Source organism: Hyla sarda, chromosome 4 (assembly GCF_029499605.1).
Source record: "Hyla sarda isolate aHylSar1 chromosome 4, aHylSar1.hap1, whole genome shotgun sequence".
Lineage (NCBI taxonomy): Eukaryota > Metazoa > Chordata > Amphibia > Anura > Hylidae > Hyla > Hyla sarda.
Window position 1 is genome coordinate 62,610,222 of NC_079192.1, and position 17,495 is coordinate 62,627,716.

The 17,495-nt window shown below is 44.4% G+C and overlaps 1 protein-coding gene across 6 annotated transcripts in view; it reads left to right on the plus strand.

Annotated features, from left to right (window-relative positions):
- The window catches only part of ENTPD4 (ectonucleoside triphosphate diphosphohydrolase 4), a 45,341-nt gene that overhangs the window by 25,400 nt on the left and 2,446 nt on the right, over positions 1-17,495 (plus strand). For 4 of the 6 annotated variants that reach the window (XM_056571176.1, XM_056571175.1, XM_056571179.1 and 1 more), the window contains 8 exons: positions 8,173-8,323; positions 8,673-8,776; positions 8,936-8,995; positions 9,075-9,229; positions 13,761-13,927; positions 14,920-15,244; positions 16,085-16,170; positions 16,299-16,460. In XM_056571176.1, coding sequence (XP_056427151.1) covers positions 8,173-8,323; positions 8,673-8,776; positions 8,936-8,995; positions 9,075-9,229; positions 13,761-13,927; positions 14,920-15,244; positions 16,085-16,170; positions 16,299-16,460 — 1,210 coding nt within the window. The remainder of the gene's footprint in view (positions 1-8,172; positions 8,324-8,672; positions 8,777-8,935; positions 8,996-9,074; positions 9,230-13,760; positions 13,928-14,919; positions 15,245-16,084; positions 16,171-16,298; positions 16,461-17,495) is intronic. The other 2 variants (XM_056571178.1, XM_056571180.1) reach the window with 1 other exon arrangement.

Below are 17,495 nucleotides of genomic sequence, written 5' to 3' on the forward strand. Positions count from 1 at the left end.
CTTAGGAAGGATCTGCGCTTGTCTTGGGGCTAAATGGCTATGTTGTGAGATTACCATAACACTGTGGCTAGCTTTTTGGGAACTGGTATTTCCTGTTTGACTTATTCTTTTTTGCCTACAAATCCCATAATTCCATTTTCCTCCCTCCCACACATCAGCCACCCCACCCATTGAAAAATAAATGAGCTGCATCCATTTTAAAGACCTGTGGTTTTCAATCAGGGTGCCTACAGCTGTTCAGTGCTTCTCAATTATTTTCTGTCATGCCCCCCCCCCCCCCCCCCCCCCTAGGAAGAAGAAAACATTTCACGCCCCCCGCGCGACTGTAAATAGTATCATTTGTCTATAAAATTGTTATAAGTACACCTCTGTATCCTTATTAAAGGGGTATTCCAGGCAAAACCTTTTTTTATATATATCAACTGGCTCCGGAAAGTTAAACAGATTTGTAATTGACTTCTATTAAAAAATCTTAATCCTTCCAATAGTTATTAGCTTATGAAGTTTTCTGTCTAACTGCTCAATGATGATGTCACGTCCCGGGAGCTGTGCATGATGGGGGAATATCTCCATAGGAACTGCACAGCTCCCGGGACGTGAGCCATCAGAGAGCAGTTAGACAGAAAACAACAACTCAACTTCAGAAGCTAATAACTATTGGAAGGATTAAGATTTTTTAATAGAAGTAATTTACAAATCTGTTTAACTTTCCGGAGCCAGTTGATATATAAAAAAAAGTTTTGGCCTGGAATACCCCTTTAACGTATATGAGGCTCTGTACACTGACAACAAGCAGGGCTCTGTACACTGAGGACAAGCAGGGCTCTGTACACTGACAACAAGCAGGGCTCTGTACACTGACAACAAGCGGGGCTCTGTACACTGACAACAAGCGGGGCTCTGTACACTGACAACAAGCGGGGCTCTGTACACTGACAACAAGCGGGGCTCTGTACACTGACAACAAGCGGGGCTCTGTACACTGACAACAAGCGGGGCTCTGTACACTGACAACAAGCGGGGCTCTGTACACTGACGACAAGCGTGGGCTCTGTACACTGACGACAAGCAGGGCTCTGTACACTGACGACAAGCAGGGCTCTGTACACTGACGACAAGCAGGGCTCTGTGCAGTGAGGACAAGCAGGGCTCTGTGCAGTGAGGACAAGCAGGGCTCTGTGCAGTGAGGACAAGCAGGGCTCTGTACACTGACAACAAGCAGGGCTCTGTACACTGACAACAAGCAGGGCTCTTTACATGGAGGACAAGCATGGATCTGTACCTGAGGACAAGCAGGGCCTGTACGAGAGAGAGCAGGGCGGCGGGCGCACTGCTCGGTGGCACAGTGAACTCCGACATGGTGGGCTGCTGCGCTTAGACGTGAGGTCACATCACCCCGGTGACATGACCTCATGTCTGAACGTAGCAGCGCGCCACGCCGGAGTTTAAAAGCGCCTCTCCCAGGCAGCCACACTGACAACCCAGGGCCGTAAGTAAGATCCAGCCATAGAGTTGCTAGGCAACCGACGCCGTGTGGAACGCCGCTTGCGAGTGAGTCGGGCCCCCCTTTACGGAGCCTCGCGTGTGGTGTGAATGCAGCCTTAGACGGAGGAATGTCAAAAAGAGCTGAAATTGTCATAGATGCTGTTACAATCTCATGCTGGTGATATAGATTCTTCAATGTCACAATTCCACTATGGAAATTTAGCGAGGAATTTCCTCACTGAATTCCGTCAGCAGATCCATACCAAATCACAAAATGGCGCAGCATAGGTCAATGGCCCTGCGTCCAATCACGCTAAATGTATGTCACCCAGCATAAAGAATTAAATCATAAAGAACAACCCTTTAGGCACACCGGAGCACTTTTTTGATTGTTCTTTATGATTTAAGCAGATCCATACCACCCAGAATCAGGGTAAGTTCTGTACAGAAATTGCAGTGGAAATTAACCACTTTCAATTCCAAATCCCATAGAGAGTGGTAATTTCTGGGTGGAATCTTGATCTGCATCGGAGATGCTGCTACAGCACCATAGTGCGCACTGAGCAGCAGAATCCTATTGAGATCAATGGGATTCTGCTGCAAGCTGATACCGCTCAAAATAACTCTTTTAAAGGGGTTCTCCATCATAAGGTGATTTTAGTACGTACCTGGCAGGCAGTAATGGACATGCTTAGGAAGGATCTGCACTTGTCTTTGGGCTAAATGGCTATGTTGTGAGATTACCATAATACTGTGGCTAGCTTTTTGTGAACTGGTATTTCCTGTTTGAGTTTTCTTTTTTGCCTACAAATCCCATAATTCCATTTTCCTCCCTCCCACACATCAGCCACCCCACCCATTGAAACATAAATGAGCTGCATTCATTCAAAAGACCTGTGGTTTTCAATCAGGGTGCCTACAGCTGTTGCATTAGTTGCAGATTGATCTCTCTCACACCAAGCGATCCCTCCACCCATTGAAGCAGACAGGCTCCCTGTCATGAGTTGACTAGTGAGTCAGGTCTCGGCCGAAGTGCAACCTGGGAAAAATCTGAGACAACAGTCATTTTGTATGCTGTTAAAAATTTATATCGAGGTGAAAATCACAGAAGAATTGTGAGAAAACCATCACACACAGGTACAGACAATATATTATGAACTAAACTAACTTTACAGCCCCTGTAGCATAGTCAAATAGAAAAAATTCCTGGAATACCCCTTTAACTCATTGTTTTCTCCCTTAATTCTTGAGGCGTGTCTTTTGCTGCAGGAAGATCCCCATGTCATGGTCCCCAGTATAGTCACAGATAGGCAGCAGTAGCTCCAAGTCATTAGTAGTGTCGTCAGGAACATTGCCAGGAGTCATCACCAGGAGAGCAGTCAGGATATGTCGGGGCAGGGAACAAAAGGGAAAAGTCAAAACCAGGAGCTGAACAACAGGTACCTGAAAAACAATTCTAGTACCAAAGACCGGAGTGAGGTCAGTAACAAAGTGAAGGTCTGTATCAGTAACAGCAGCAGTTAAAGGCAATGTGCAGGAGCCAGGAAAGGTTTGTACATTAACCCCTTCCCGCAGAATGTCATATATAAACGCCGGGTTGTGCAGTGCGTTCGCGCATCCCGGCGTTTATAAATGACATTCAGTTAACCCGGCGATGCGCAGCATCGCACGGGTTAACTGGCAGAAGTCCCGCTGTTTCCAGCAGGGGACAACTTCTGCTTCACCCCCAGGACCATCCATTGATGGTCCTGGTCAGCGATCACTGTGATTGGTCCCTGTGGACCAATCACAGTGATCTGGGGTGAAAGTTCAGATCCCCCGCACTGCCCGCCCCTGGAAGTCAGGCAGAACGGGGGACGATGGCTGCGGGGGCTCGCGGGGACCTGCGGCATAGGGGGGGGGAACATCAGGGGACCGGCGACCTTACCTGGCGGGACCGAGGAGCAGCGGCAGGACGGGCCACGTGGACGAGCAGCGACGGGACCGGCAGGTAAGTATATGGTCCTCAAAAGCAGCAGTGAATATCTTCACTGCTGCTTCTAGGAGTCTGAAAACTACAACTCCCAGCATGCCTAGACAGCCTTTGGCTGTCTGGGCATGCTGGGAGTTGTAGTTTTGCAACATCTGGAGGGCCCCAGTTTGGAGACCATTGTATAATGGTCTCCAATCTGTGCTCTTCCAGCTGTTGCAAAACTACAACTCCCAGCATGCACTGACTGTCCAGGCATGCTGGGAGTTTTAGTTCAGCAACATCTGGCCCTTCAGATGTTGCCGAACTACAACTCCCAGCATGCCCTTCAGCTGTCTGGGCATGCTGGGAGTTGTAGTTTTGCAACAACTGGAGACACACTGGTTGGGAAACATTGTTTCTAACTCAGTGTTTCCTAACCTGTGTGCCTCCAGCTGTTGCAAAACTATAACTCCCAGCATGCACTAACAGAATATGCATGCTGGTAGTTGTGGTTTTGCAACAGCTGGTGCACCCCCCCCACCTGTGAATGTACATTCACATGGGCGAGGCTTTTACAGTGGGTTTCTCGCATCTTGAGATGCAGCAAATTTTGCGCCGGGAAACTCGCTGTAATCCCCCGCCCATGTGACTGTACCGTAAAAACACTACACTACACTAACACAAAATAAAATAAAAAGTTAAAAACACTACATATACACATACCCTTACACAGCCCCCCTCCCCCAATAAGAACGTCCGGTACACCACTGTTTCCAAAGCAGAGCCTCCAGCTGTTGAAAAACAACAACTCCCAGTATTGCCGGACAGCCGTTGACTGTCCAGGCATGCTGGGAGTTTTGCAACAGCTGGAGGCACCCTGTTTGGGAATCACTGGCGTAGAATACCCCTATGTCCACCCCTATGCAAATCCCTAATTTAGGCCTCAAATGCGCACGGCGCTCTCACTTTGGAGCCCTGTCGTATTTCAAGGCAACAGTTTAGGGCGACATATGGGGTATCGCCGTACTCGGGAGAAATTGCGTTACAAGGTTTGGGGGGCTTTTTCTTCTTTAACCCTTCATGAAAAGGAAATGTTGGGGTCTACACCAGAATGTTAGTGTAAAAAAATTAAATTTTTTACACTAACATGCTGATGTTGCCCTATACTTTACATTTTCACAAGAGGTAAAAGGGAAAAAAGCCCCCCAAAATTTGTAACGCAATTTCTCCCGACTACAGAGATACCCCATATGTGAGCGCAAAGTGCTCTGGGGGCGCACAACAAGGCCCAGAAGGGAGAGTGCGCCATGTACATTTGAGGTGATTTGCACAGGGGTGGCTGATTGTTACAGCGGTTTTGACAAACGCAAAAAAAACAAAACCCCACATGTGACCCCATTTCGGAAACGACACCCCTCACGGAATGTAATGAGGGGTGCAGTGTGAATTTACCCCCCACAGGTGTCTGACAGATCTTTGGAACAGTGGTCCGTGAAAATGAAAACTTGTACAGCCCACTGTTCCAAAGATCTGTCAGACACCAGTGGGGGGCAAATGCTCACTGTACCCCTTGTTACGTTCCTCAAGGGGTCTCGTTTCCAAAATGGTATGCCATGTGGGGGTTATTTTGCTGTCCTGGCACCATAGGGGTTTCCTAAATGCGACACCCCCCCCCCCCCCCCCCGCCCCCCGAGCAAAATTTGCTCTCAAAAGGCCAAATATGACTCCTTCTCTTCTGAGCATTGTAGTTCGCCCATAGTGCACTTCAGGTCAACTTATGGGGTACCTCCATACTCAGAAGAGAAGGGGTTACAAATATTGGGGGGTATTTCCTGCTATTAACCCTTGGAAAAATGTGAAATTTGGGGGGAAACACACATTTTAGTGAAAAAAAATATTTTTTTTTTTACATATGCAAAAGTCGTGAAACACCTGTGGGGTATTAAGGCTCACTTTATTCCTTGTTATGTTCCTCAAGGGGTCTAGTTTACAAAATGGTATGCCATGTGGGTATTTTTTGCTGTTCTGGCACCATAGGGGCTTCCTAAATGCAACATGCCCCCCAAAAACCATTTCAGAAAAACGTACTCTCCAAAATTCCCTTATTGCTCTATCCCTTCTGAGCCCTCTACTGCGCCCGCCGAACACTTTACATAGACATATGAGGTATGTGCTTACTCGAGAGAAATTGGGCTACAAATAGAAGTATACATTTTCTCCTTTTACCCCTTGTAAAAATTCAAAAATTGGGTCTACAAGAACATGCGAGTGTAAAAAATGAAGATTGTGAATTTTCTCCTTCACTTTGCTTCTATTCCTGTGAAACACCTAAAGGGTTAAAACGCTGACTGAATGTCATTTTGAATACTTTGGGGGGTGCAGTTTTTATAATGGGGTCATTTATGGGGTATTTATAATATGAAGACCCTTCAAATCCACTTCAAACCTGAACTGGTCCCTGAAAAATAGTGAATTTGAAAATTTTGTGAAAAATTGGAAAATTGCTGCTGAACTTTGAAGCCCTCTGATGTCTTCCAAAAGTAAAAACTCATCAATTTTATGATGCAAACATAAAGTAGACATATTGTATATGTGAATAAAAAAATTTTTTATTTGTAATATACATTTTCCTAACAAGCAGAGAGCTTCAAAGTTAGAAAAATGCAAAATTTTCAAATTTTTCATCAAATTTTAGGATTTTTCACAAGGAAAGGATGTAAGTTACCACAAAAATGTACCACCATGTTAAAGTAGAATATGTCACGAAAAAACAATCTCGGAATCAGAATGATAACTAAAAGCATTCCAGAGTTATTAATGTTTAAAGTGACAGTGGTCAGATGTGCAAAAAACGCTCTGGTCCTTAAGGCCAAAATGGGCTTGGTCCTGAAGGGGTTAAGGATATGCATATTAGAGTAAAGCTCCTTAAAATATACTGCCAGGCCTGATGAGATGCCAAGACATTTGGATGCTGCTGTGTAGAATGGAGGATCACTGTGGTCCGGACCACCAGGGCTTTAGTGGAGAGCAGGGGAAGTAGGAGATGAAGCATTCGGCTGGGATAACCACAGCTGCTTACTGGGACACTGCACAGGGTCTGGGTAAGGTGAGGAACAATAGTACTGTGGACTTCACAAATATTACAGGGTTACAATGGCACAATGTATGGAGTAAATGCAAATGCTTTTTGTAACGGCTATAAAATAGAAATAGCAAAAAAGTAAAATACGGTAAGAAAAATAGCCAGCACAACTACCTAATATATGGGTGCACACTGCTGTGGCAAATACCGTACAAAATATACAAAAAAGAAGGTTGCAGCAGCAATCTCGGTAAAAAAAAAAAAGCCTCCATTCCACCACCTTTTTATTTTATTTTTTTTTTTTTTGTATACAATAGAAATGTTTGTGGACTTACATTCCTTTAGCTTATACAAGCCATATGTATGTTTTCAGGCTATTTTGCTGGAATAAGGTATTAAAGAGGTATTCCACTCATAGACTTCTTATCCCCTATCCAAAGGATAGAGAATAACTTGTCTGATCGCAGGGGTCACACCACTGGGACCCCCCGCAATATCTCCGTGCAGCGCCTGGCATTCTGTGGTGGCTGCTGCTCCAGTCTTGGAAACCGCTGGGTTTCCGGGGCTGGACACATGACATGGATGAAGGGGGGGGGGGGGCGGTTTCCAAGTCTGGAGCAGCAGCTGGCACAGAATGCTGGGTGCTGCACGGAGATCGCGGGGGTCCCAGCGGCAGGACCCCCGGGATCAGACATCTTATCCCCTATTCTTTGAATAAGGGATAAGATGTCCATGAACGGAATACCCCTTATTGTACTTTCGTTTTTTCCTCCTCTCCTTCTGAAAATCATACCGCTTTCAATTTTGCACCTACAGACCCATATAAGGGCTTGTTTTTTGTGCCACCAATTGTACTTTGTAATGACATCAAGCATTTAATAACAAAATCTACAGCAAAACCGAAAAAATATATATTTGTGGGGTGAAATTGAAAAAAACAAAACAAAACCATTTTGTAACTTTTGGGGGCTTCCGTTTCTACACAGTGCAATTTTCGGTGAAATTACACCGTATATTTATTCTGTAGGTCCATACGGGTACAGGGATACCCAATTTATGTAGGTTTTATTTATTTTACTACTTCAAAGAAAAACCTACACGCACCAAAATTAGGTTAAAATTGTCATCTTCTTACCCCTATAACTTTATTTTTCCATATACGGGGGTGGTATGAGGGCTCGTTTTTTGCGCCGTGGTCTGTAGTTTTTACTTTACACCATTTTTGTTTTGATGAGACTTACTGACTGCTTTTTATTCGTTTTTTATGGTATATGGGTATATGAAGTGACCAAAAATGCACAATTGTGGACTTTGGTATTTTTTTTTACGTGTACGTGATCGACCATGCGGTTGTACTGATTTGTCGCCATAGTCCCGATCAGCTCCGCTGAGCTTCCGGGATAGTTTTAGTTTCATTTTAGACACCAATTGGCGGTGCCCAGCATTTGCCCATAGCACCCGAGACCCACCAGGTTTAACCCATTCTCTGCTTGTGAGAACGGTTTAAACCCAGTTAACGGGACTGGGGCGTACAGGTACATCCTGGGTCCTTAAGTACCAGAGCGTCAGGGTGTACCTGTACGCCCTGTGTCCTGGACGGGTTAAGCTCCCAGAAATGTTTCACCAGCTATTATTTCTTTTTTTTTTTTTCTAGGTATTTCAGAGCTTGCCACTACCCCGGAGAAAGCCAGCGACTACATATCGCCTTTGCTTAACTTTGCTGCTAGCCACATCCCCAGGGAAAAGCACAAAGAGACTCCCCTATATATTCTGTGCACAGCAGGGCTCCGGATTCTGACTGAGAGGTGAGAGGTCTTCCATCCTCAAATCCTTCTGGGAAAAGCAGCATTATTACGAGCCTCAAACCACACAAGACTAGACATCTTGTACTGCTATGGAAGTGCTTATTGGTGGTTCGTCAGAATGTAGAAATCTGCTTGTAAATATAGCAATGTTCTGGTATGAGAAGTTTATTATTATTACTATGTTTTTTTTTTTTTTATGTAATGTAGTTTTGTAGACCTCTGAACTTGTGTGGTTTGGCATCTACACCTGTGAAATGTTTCTGCCTACATTTTTTTGGTAAAACGGCATCTGAGCCACATCCTGGTCCCCAGCGCACATACATGTACTTAGTGCACTTGTCTGTTTCAGCCAGCAGGAGGCCATACTTGAAGATCTACGGACCGACATCCCTGTACGCTATGACTTTCTTTTCTCTGACTCCCATACTGAAGTCATCTCAGGAAAGCAGGAAGGTAAGTCAGATAGAACAGACCGTAGGGAGGTCTGTTTAGGGTTCCTACTCTGTAACAACAAATAGATGCAGTAACAGTTTGTCCTGTAAAGACGTTATAATATAATGTTACAGATGTGTAAATTGACTTTTTTTCTCATGCATTTGTTGAATTTTATAGGAGTTTACGCCTGGATTGGCATCAATTTTGTTCTCGGTCGTTTTGATCACATAGATGACGGTGAGAACATTTCCTGTGGGTGAGGTATCTTGGGGCCACTACTTTCTATTTACTTACCTGTCACTTTTGGTCCCCACAGAAGATGATGCGGTGGTTGAGGTAAATGTACCTGGCAGTGACAAAAAGGATGCTATATTACGCAAGCGCACAGCTGGTATTTTGGACATGGGTGGAGTCTCTACTCAGATCGCATATGAAGTACCTAAAAGTGTAAGCTTTGCCTCCTCTCAGCAGGTCATTATCAGTATTACTTTACTTTTTATTTTGCTTCTGTTTGGCTTCTTATTTTATTTTTATCCACTTTAACTCATCTCTAGCTTTTATCATGGTCACCGGGGATACAAGTCTTAATCCTATGGGTTAACATACGCCGGCCACACGTGGGTCAGTATTCCTGATGCAATGTGATTACAGCATGTTCTGTCCCAATGTTATTTATAATATATAGGGTCTGTATTGTGTGTTAAAGGAGTACTCCGGTGCACACTTTTTTCATTTTATCCCGTCCGAGCTGCAAAATAAAAGAAAACACACTTTCTCTTATCTGCCAACGAGCCCCCGGAGCTCCGGTACACTCCGGTACAGGTGTTCGGTCCCTGGGCTGTATTCTTCTTACTTCCTGTTAGCTTGTCACACGGAGCTTCAGCCTATCACCGGCCGCAGCGATGTCCCGCCTCGGCCAGTGATAGGCTGAAGCTCCGTGTCGGGCTAACAGGAAGTAAGAAGAATACAGCCCGGGGACCGAACACCTGTACCGGAGTGTACCGGAGCTCCGGGGCTTGTTGGCAGGTAAGAGAAAGTGTGTTTTCTTTTAATTTGCAACCCGGACGGGATAAAATGAAAAAAGTGTGCACCGGAGTACTCCTTTAAGATAATACAAAGCACGTTCCATACAGGGAGAGTATATTGTAAGCAGCCACTCTATATACAATTGACAGAAAAAATACCTTCATGTAATTTTCTCTTCATTTTTGGGGTTATGCTATGTGAAATCTGGAAAATGCCAGAGATCATTAAAGGAATACTATCGTGCAGGACAATTTACGGGGTCTGACTGCTGGGACCCTTCGATCTCTTGTACGGAACCCAGGCTCTCCCCAGGAAAGGAGCTTGTCGATCGTTATTGAAAGACCTTTATTGATCGTTCAGTCATAAAATAAATTACAATCACACAAAGCATGACAGTACAATAAACAGCAAAGTTTCCCTAAGCAATACATAGCACACATGCTACTCTAACACTCCACTCAATCCTGGAAGAGAAAGGCACAAGAAATCGAGAAAACCAAACAATACAATCTGAGATTGGGGTAGGGGTGTGGGCTATGGGGCAGGACTGGGGGCATGGGGGAGTGGGCGACTATGAGGGGGTAGGGAGAGGGTGGATCACAAGGCCAAAACTTCTTCATCGACGGCCAGGCTATCCAAGATAGAATAGTCTTTGAGCAGGCTCCGGATGAACCTGTGGCAGTCCCGGACAGACATGTTCTCCCTGTTGATCACGAGACGGTTCCTGGCAAGCCACACAGCATCCTTAAAACAGTTCATAAGGCGCCAGGCCTCCTGGATGGCCTCCATCCAGGGAACTTCTTGACCTCCCCGCATGAAGCAGCAGCCTTCATGCCCCTCCATGTATCTCTATGAGAGATACAGCGCTTGGGTATCTCCCCTCTCCCATAGAGATACATGGAGAGGGCGTATTGGCCATCTCTTCATGCGTGGGTCAACACGCTCCCTTACTGGGGAGAGCCCGGGTGCCGTACAGGAGATCTCTGGTTCCTCCTCTTGAAGTAACATTCTGCATATTCCAGGAAAAGCGAACCAATCGTGAATGGAATTGTTTCCTCAAATTGAAACCAAGAATTATTTAAAAAACAGACCCTGTGATGTGTAGGTATCCTTTACATAGAAAGAGGCAGCCCCCTGCTATAGCTCTAGATCAGTGTTTCCCAACCAGGGTGCCTCCAGCTGTGGCCAACCTACAACTCCCAGCATGCCCGGACAGCCTTCGGCTGTCCGGGCATGCTGGGAATTGAAGGTTGGCCACAGCTGGAGGCACCCTGGTTGGGAAACACTGCTCTAGATGTTTGTCTTGCTAGCTACAAAGAGGTGGGTGAATATCAACAAACTCAAAGGAATTCTGAGCTACAGGCAGGTACTAGACATGTATTGTTAGATGCATTTGATTGGCTGGATGCCATTTAGCAGCAAATTGGTGCTGAATTTTGTCACTTTCAGCTATGCTTGAGGCAGACTGCTGCTTAATTCAATAGCTGGATAAAGAGCTGTCACTTGGAAGTCACTTTGAATGGGGCTGAGGGTTGTTTCCGAACACCTATAGATATTGATATTTAAATCACATTTTCTGTCTCTTTTGATCATACAATGGGAAAAGGTCCCATTGTATAACTCTAACAGAGGCCTGTGACAATGCCCAACAGTGGTGTCTGTCATCCATAGGCTGAGGTTTAATGCCCCTCTGATGTTGATCAGCTGGATTCATAGATTATTTCATCTATATGTTAATCTGTACTATTTCAGGCCAATTCAGAGAACACAGTGTAATATTAAATTACAGAGCTGGCAAAGCAGCATCATAAGCTGGCTAGCAATCAGTAGGGAAAATTAGAGGTCATCTAAGAAAATCAAAAGCCATTAGTGCTGAATGCATGGAATGGGACCCTACCCACCTTCATTACATCCTCTCATGTTACTTTTCTGTTGGTTGTATATGTGTAGGAGGGATGGAAATTGTACCCTGTAGTTCTTACTGGCCCATCTAAAGTTTCCGTGCTGGTATATAAGTGCATGTAATATAATTCACACAGATGTATGTATGTAGAGGTTCTACATAGAGGTGCAACTTTTAGTAATGCCACTAATCTCATCAATGGGGGCCCTGAGTCTCATGTTGAAATTTAAAGTGTACCTGTTACTAGCAAAGACTTTTTATATAATGAAAAAAATAACACAATCTGTATACATTGGTTAAAAGATGTGTATTTTTGTCCTTGCAGCTATTGTCTGTGTGTCTCTATGAGGAGTCCAAATACAGGAAGTGAGGGTGGACAAGCAGGGCTCTGTACACTGAGGACAAGCAGGGCTCTGTGCACTGAGGACAAGCAGGGCTCTGTGCACTGAGGACAAGCAGGGCTCTGTGCACTGAGGACAAGCAGGGCTCTGTGCACTGAGGACAAGCAGGGCTCTGTGCACTGAGGACAAGCAGGGCTCTGTGCACTGAGGACAAGCAGGGCTCTGTGCACTGAGGACAAGCAGGGCTCTGTGCACTGAGGACAAGCAGGGCTCTGTGCACTGAGGACAAGCAGGGCTCTGTGCACTGAGGACAAGCAGGGCTCTGTGCACTGAGGACAAGCAGGGCTCTGTACACTGAGGACAAGCAGGGCTCTGTACACTGAGGACAAGCAGGGATCTGTGCAGTGAGGCTCTGTGACATGTTCCCAGCTCAGGCAGCAGGAAGCCAGGAGCCTGTACAGAGCCCTGCTTGTCCTGCCCTCACTACCTGTATTTGGACTCCTCACAGAGACACACAGGCAATAGCTGCAGTGACAGATTTTTTTCACCCAAAAATATACACCATTTTTAACCAATGTAGATTACAAATATAATGGTATCTAAATTATATAAAAAACATTTTGCTGACGGGTACACTTTCATGGTGGTCATGTTTGCCCACTGCCACCCTATTCTGAATGTAATGAATGTTTATAGGACAGCCCTGTTTAAGTGAGAAAGAGCCAATGTCTGAAAAATGAGCCTTGGTTTATCTCAAGAAACAAATGACTGAATTTCCGAATCCATTTCGTGATGTTTCAGTGGAATGACCTCTATCAAACTACAACTGGACAAACAAGTCTAACGCCGCATACATGGGAAAAACCCTAAACCCCAAGCAAACAATAGTTTTAATAAGTGATACAGTAAGACAATAAAAATATTTTCACACCTTTTCTTCTGCATTTAATATTACCGCTGCACCTCTTTGCTTTTTCATGCTCTTATCTATAGATTTCTCCAGCACCACAGACATAATTGCACCACAGACCCGACCCTTACTGAATACGAAGGCTAGGGTCTTATCTGCATTGAAGCACAGTGGCAGAATCCATTTAAATAGCAGGATGTGAACTTGTTGCTCAAATCCTTATAAATAACACACACTAGATAGGACCCTATTAAAGCTGTGGGATCCATTGGTGTACGTTGTCTAACGGAACAACCGGCTCAGTTCCCAACTAGTTCTCCCTGTGGGAAAGCATAAGCTATCTATTTTACCGTAGATACAATTTACTTTAGCATTTGACTATGTTTCTCAACCAGGGTGCCTCCAGCTGTTGCAAAACTACAACTCCCAGCATGCCCGGACAGCCGAAGGCTGTCCGGGCATGCTGGGAGTTGTAGTTTTGCAACAGCTGCAGGCATCCTGGTTTGGAAACACCGGACTATGCTGATACACCTCCCTTCAAGCCTTGAGAAGGCACATGACTAACTAACATACCAAGTTATGTAACTCTCCATCTCCACTCTCCATTATTGCTGCCCTGTAAGTCAATTTCTGATCCATTTAAGAGCCTTAGAACATGACAAGGGCTAAGACTGATGAAAGTTTCTTACAAGAAGAAATCTACTTGTGTCTTAATGTCTGGAAGACCTTTCTGTCCCTTAGGTGCTTGCTGTGTTTCCATGTGTGCTGCATGTGCACTTAGCTGCCATTTGACATCTCTCCCACCTTTCCATCCTTCTACAGGAAGAGATGGCTAAGAACCTGCTGGCAGAGTTCAACCTTGGCTGTGATGCCCACGAGACACAACACGTGTACAGAGTTTACGTGGCCACTTTCCTAGGATTTGGGGGCAATGCTGCTAGACAGAGGTATGAGGAATACATCTTCTCCAGCACCATGGAAAAGAACAGGTCAGTGTTATGCTAACTTCATACATAAATCTGTGTAAAGGCTGGTTCACATCACGTTTTCTCCCATACGGGAGCGCATACGGCGGGAGGAGCTAAGACCTCGCGCTCCCGTATGCCTTCGTATGCGTATGTAATTCATTTCAATGAGCCGGCCAGAGTGAAAGTTCAGTCCGGTCGGCTCAATTTTGCGCCGTATGCGCTTTTACAACCGGACCTAAAACCCTGGTTGACCATAGTTTTAGGTCCGGAGAAAAAGCGCATACAGCGCAAAAATTAGCCCACCGGACCGAACATTTCACTGCGGTCGGCTCATTGAAATGAATTGCATACGGGAGCGCATACGGCAGGGGGGAGCTAAAACCTTGCACTCCCGTATGGGAGAAAACGTGATGTGAACCCAACCTAAGCCTGGATTCACACCACGTTTTTGCAATACAGTTCCTGTATACATTTTCAATTTGAAAACCGTACGGAACTGTATTGAAAACCGTATGCATTCACTCTCCATTGAAAACCGTATCCCAAAAGATGCATCCGGTTGTGTCCATTTTGCATTGTGTACGGCTTTGTCAGGTTTTTTATCCGTACCCAAAACCGTAACTTACCACGGTTTTTGGTCCAGGTAAAAAACCATATTGAAACTTATACATTTTTTTTAACATGGAAGTCAATGGGAACCGTACAGAACCGTATGTGTGTACAGTTCCATACGGTTTTCAAGTGAAACTTTTCTCATAATATAGTGCAATTTTAAAAACGAATAGGTTTTTTTTCTTAAAAAACGGATGCAACCGGACATCATTTTTCAAACTGTATACTGGTCAAAATTTGTACACGTTTTGATACAGTTTGTCAGCTTTTGAGGAATCCGTTTTTTATCAAAAATCTGATACGGGAACTGTATTGCAAAAATGTGGTGTGAATGCAGCCTAACGTAGCTAAAGGCCTTGTATGTCTGTCTGCAGTATACTGATCATTGTTGTTTGTCTTAGACTTCTAGGGAAGAAGGTTGGGTTGACTCAAGATGTGCCATACCTTGACCCGTGCCTTCCGTTAGACATCCCAGATACAATTAAGCAGGGGGGGCAGACCATGTTTTTACGTGGCAGTGGTGACTTTAATCTCTGCCGCCTCATCATCCAGCCTCTAATGAACTTGTCCAATGAGACGCAGACCACCTTAAACGGCATCTACCAGCCACCGCTGCCCTATCACAACAGCGAGTTCTATGGCTTCTCAGAGTTCTACTATTGCACAGAAGACGTACTGCGCATGGGGGGAGATTACCGCTCCACTCGTTTCCTGCCTGCAGCAAAGGTAAAGGGAAGGATATCCTAGGACCATGTTGAAGGAGAATTCCCTAGATTTATATAAAAGCCTTATGGTTCAGTACGAAACATGTATGACCCATAATAGTGATACTATGACAATTTCTAGTACCCTTCAGTCTTTCTCTTAAAGGAAAACGATCAGCTTTCTCCCCCCCACACTAACCAGCAGTACTGGCTGGTAGTGCGGGGGAAGCTGATTAGTTTTACTTTAAGAAGTGATCTGTACAGTCAACTTCTACTGGGGAAACGTTTCTCCTTGTAATACGGAGGAAAGAAATTTGAGCAATCCCTGAGAATCCCTTTCTGTCTTTTTTGTTTTTTATATTTATTCTCATTTTGTAATGTATTTTTACCTTTGCCTTTAAAGTCAGGCTAGACTCTGTATATCACAATAAATACATTTTGATATCACTTGTAACATTAAACCACAACTATTGTCATGGGGACACAGGAAAAGAAGCTCTTGTCTAAGACGACTTATGTTTCTAATGAATTAGCACAGAAATAAATCAGATTTTGTTTAAAATTTTTATAGAATGCTTAAAGAAATGTTACATAGGACTTGTCTAGGTTCTTGAAATATCATTAGGGCTTTTCTAAGTTTCAATTACTACTTCTTTCCCAAGTCTACAGCCAGTTTCCAGCAGGACAATAGCCAAAGCTTTGTCCAGGTTTCAGCCATGTCTGAAAGGGAAATTGCTTCTGCTACTTTCATTCTTCCAAGACCCCACACATAAATAACATAAGGGTCCAATGAAGGGGCCTATTACACAAGGGTTAATAGGAATGCTAATAAAGTAATTAAAAAAATTCTTGTTTTTCCCAGGATTACTGTGCTACCAAGTGGTCAGTTTTGAAGGAGCGGTTTGACCGTGGCCTTTATGCATCACACGCTGACGTGCATCGGTTAAAGTGAGTATTACAATGATTACTCACTGCTGTGTAATTCTCCCTTAGGAGTAACATTCCTGCATGTATATGCCATAGATGAGGAAGTGATACTTGGCGTTGGTATTGAAAAACCAATCTCTCTATTACAGGTACCAGTGCTTTAAATCTGCCTGGATGTATGAGGTTTTCCATACAGGCTTCTCTTTCCCTTCCAATTACAGCAACCTCAAAACTGTCTTGCAAGTGTATGATAAGGAGGTGCAATGGACGCTTGGAGCTATTTTATACCGAACTAGATTCTTACCTTTGAGGTAAAAAGCAAAATCAACATTATTTGATTACAAGGTTTTGGTCATCCAGAAGTTTAACGTTAATCTCTCCACAGTTTCAGACCTTAAAACGGCTGATAACCCTATATTAAAGGGGTACTCTGCTGCTCAGCGTTTGGAACAAACTGTTCCGAACGCTGGAGCCGGGAGCGCGTGATGTCATAGCCCCACCCCCTCATGAAGTCACACCCCGCCCCCTCAATTCAAGTCTATGGGCAGGGCTATGACGTCACGAGCTGCCGGCTCCAGCGTTCGGAACAGTTTGTTCCAAACACTGAGTAGTGGAGTACCCCTTTAAGGACAGTGAGAAGAGCATTATGATACCTTGCATTGTAGTCAAGCTACCTGCATAGCTTAGAGCCCAAAGCTCTCTGTTGTACAGTCCTCCTTGCTATGATTGATGTTTTCACTGGTCTTCTGATTGGATGCTAGAAATGTCATTTATTGTGTTACGAAAGAAGATGTCCATATAGAGACCTCTAGACACCTAATGTGAAGTGCCTATCTATTGGACACTTGCCATAACGGGCTGGGATATCAAACAGGAGCACAGGATACAGTTACACTCCTTTTTCTTTTAAGGGCTGTCGGCAAATTAGAATGTTTAAAACTACAAGATATCCTTTAAAAATTATGGCGAGGACTCTCAAGGTCTCAATAACAGCAGTGACAGCCCTAAAATCATCTTGCCACCATTGAAGAATTAATCTAACTAAACAATGCAAAAACAAAAATTTGAAATTACAGGTACACTTTAAGGCTGGATAACCCATTTTAAAGAACTAAGTATTACATGATTTAGATCACTGGTCTCTAAACTGTAGACCTCCAAATATTGCAAAACTACAACTCCCAGCATACTCGGACAGCCAAAGACATGCTTGAAGTTATAGTTTTGAAACATATGGAGGTCCACAGTTTGGGGACCACTGATTTAGATGCTTTATGTTATTACATTATGCTGTGATCTCCATATGAGTGTTGTCTCAATAATTTCCTGTGCTTCTGTCACCCGCA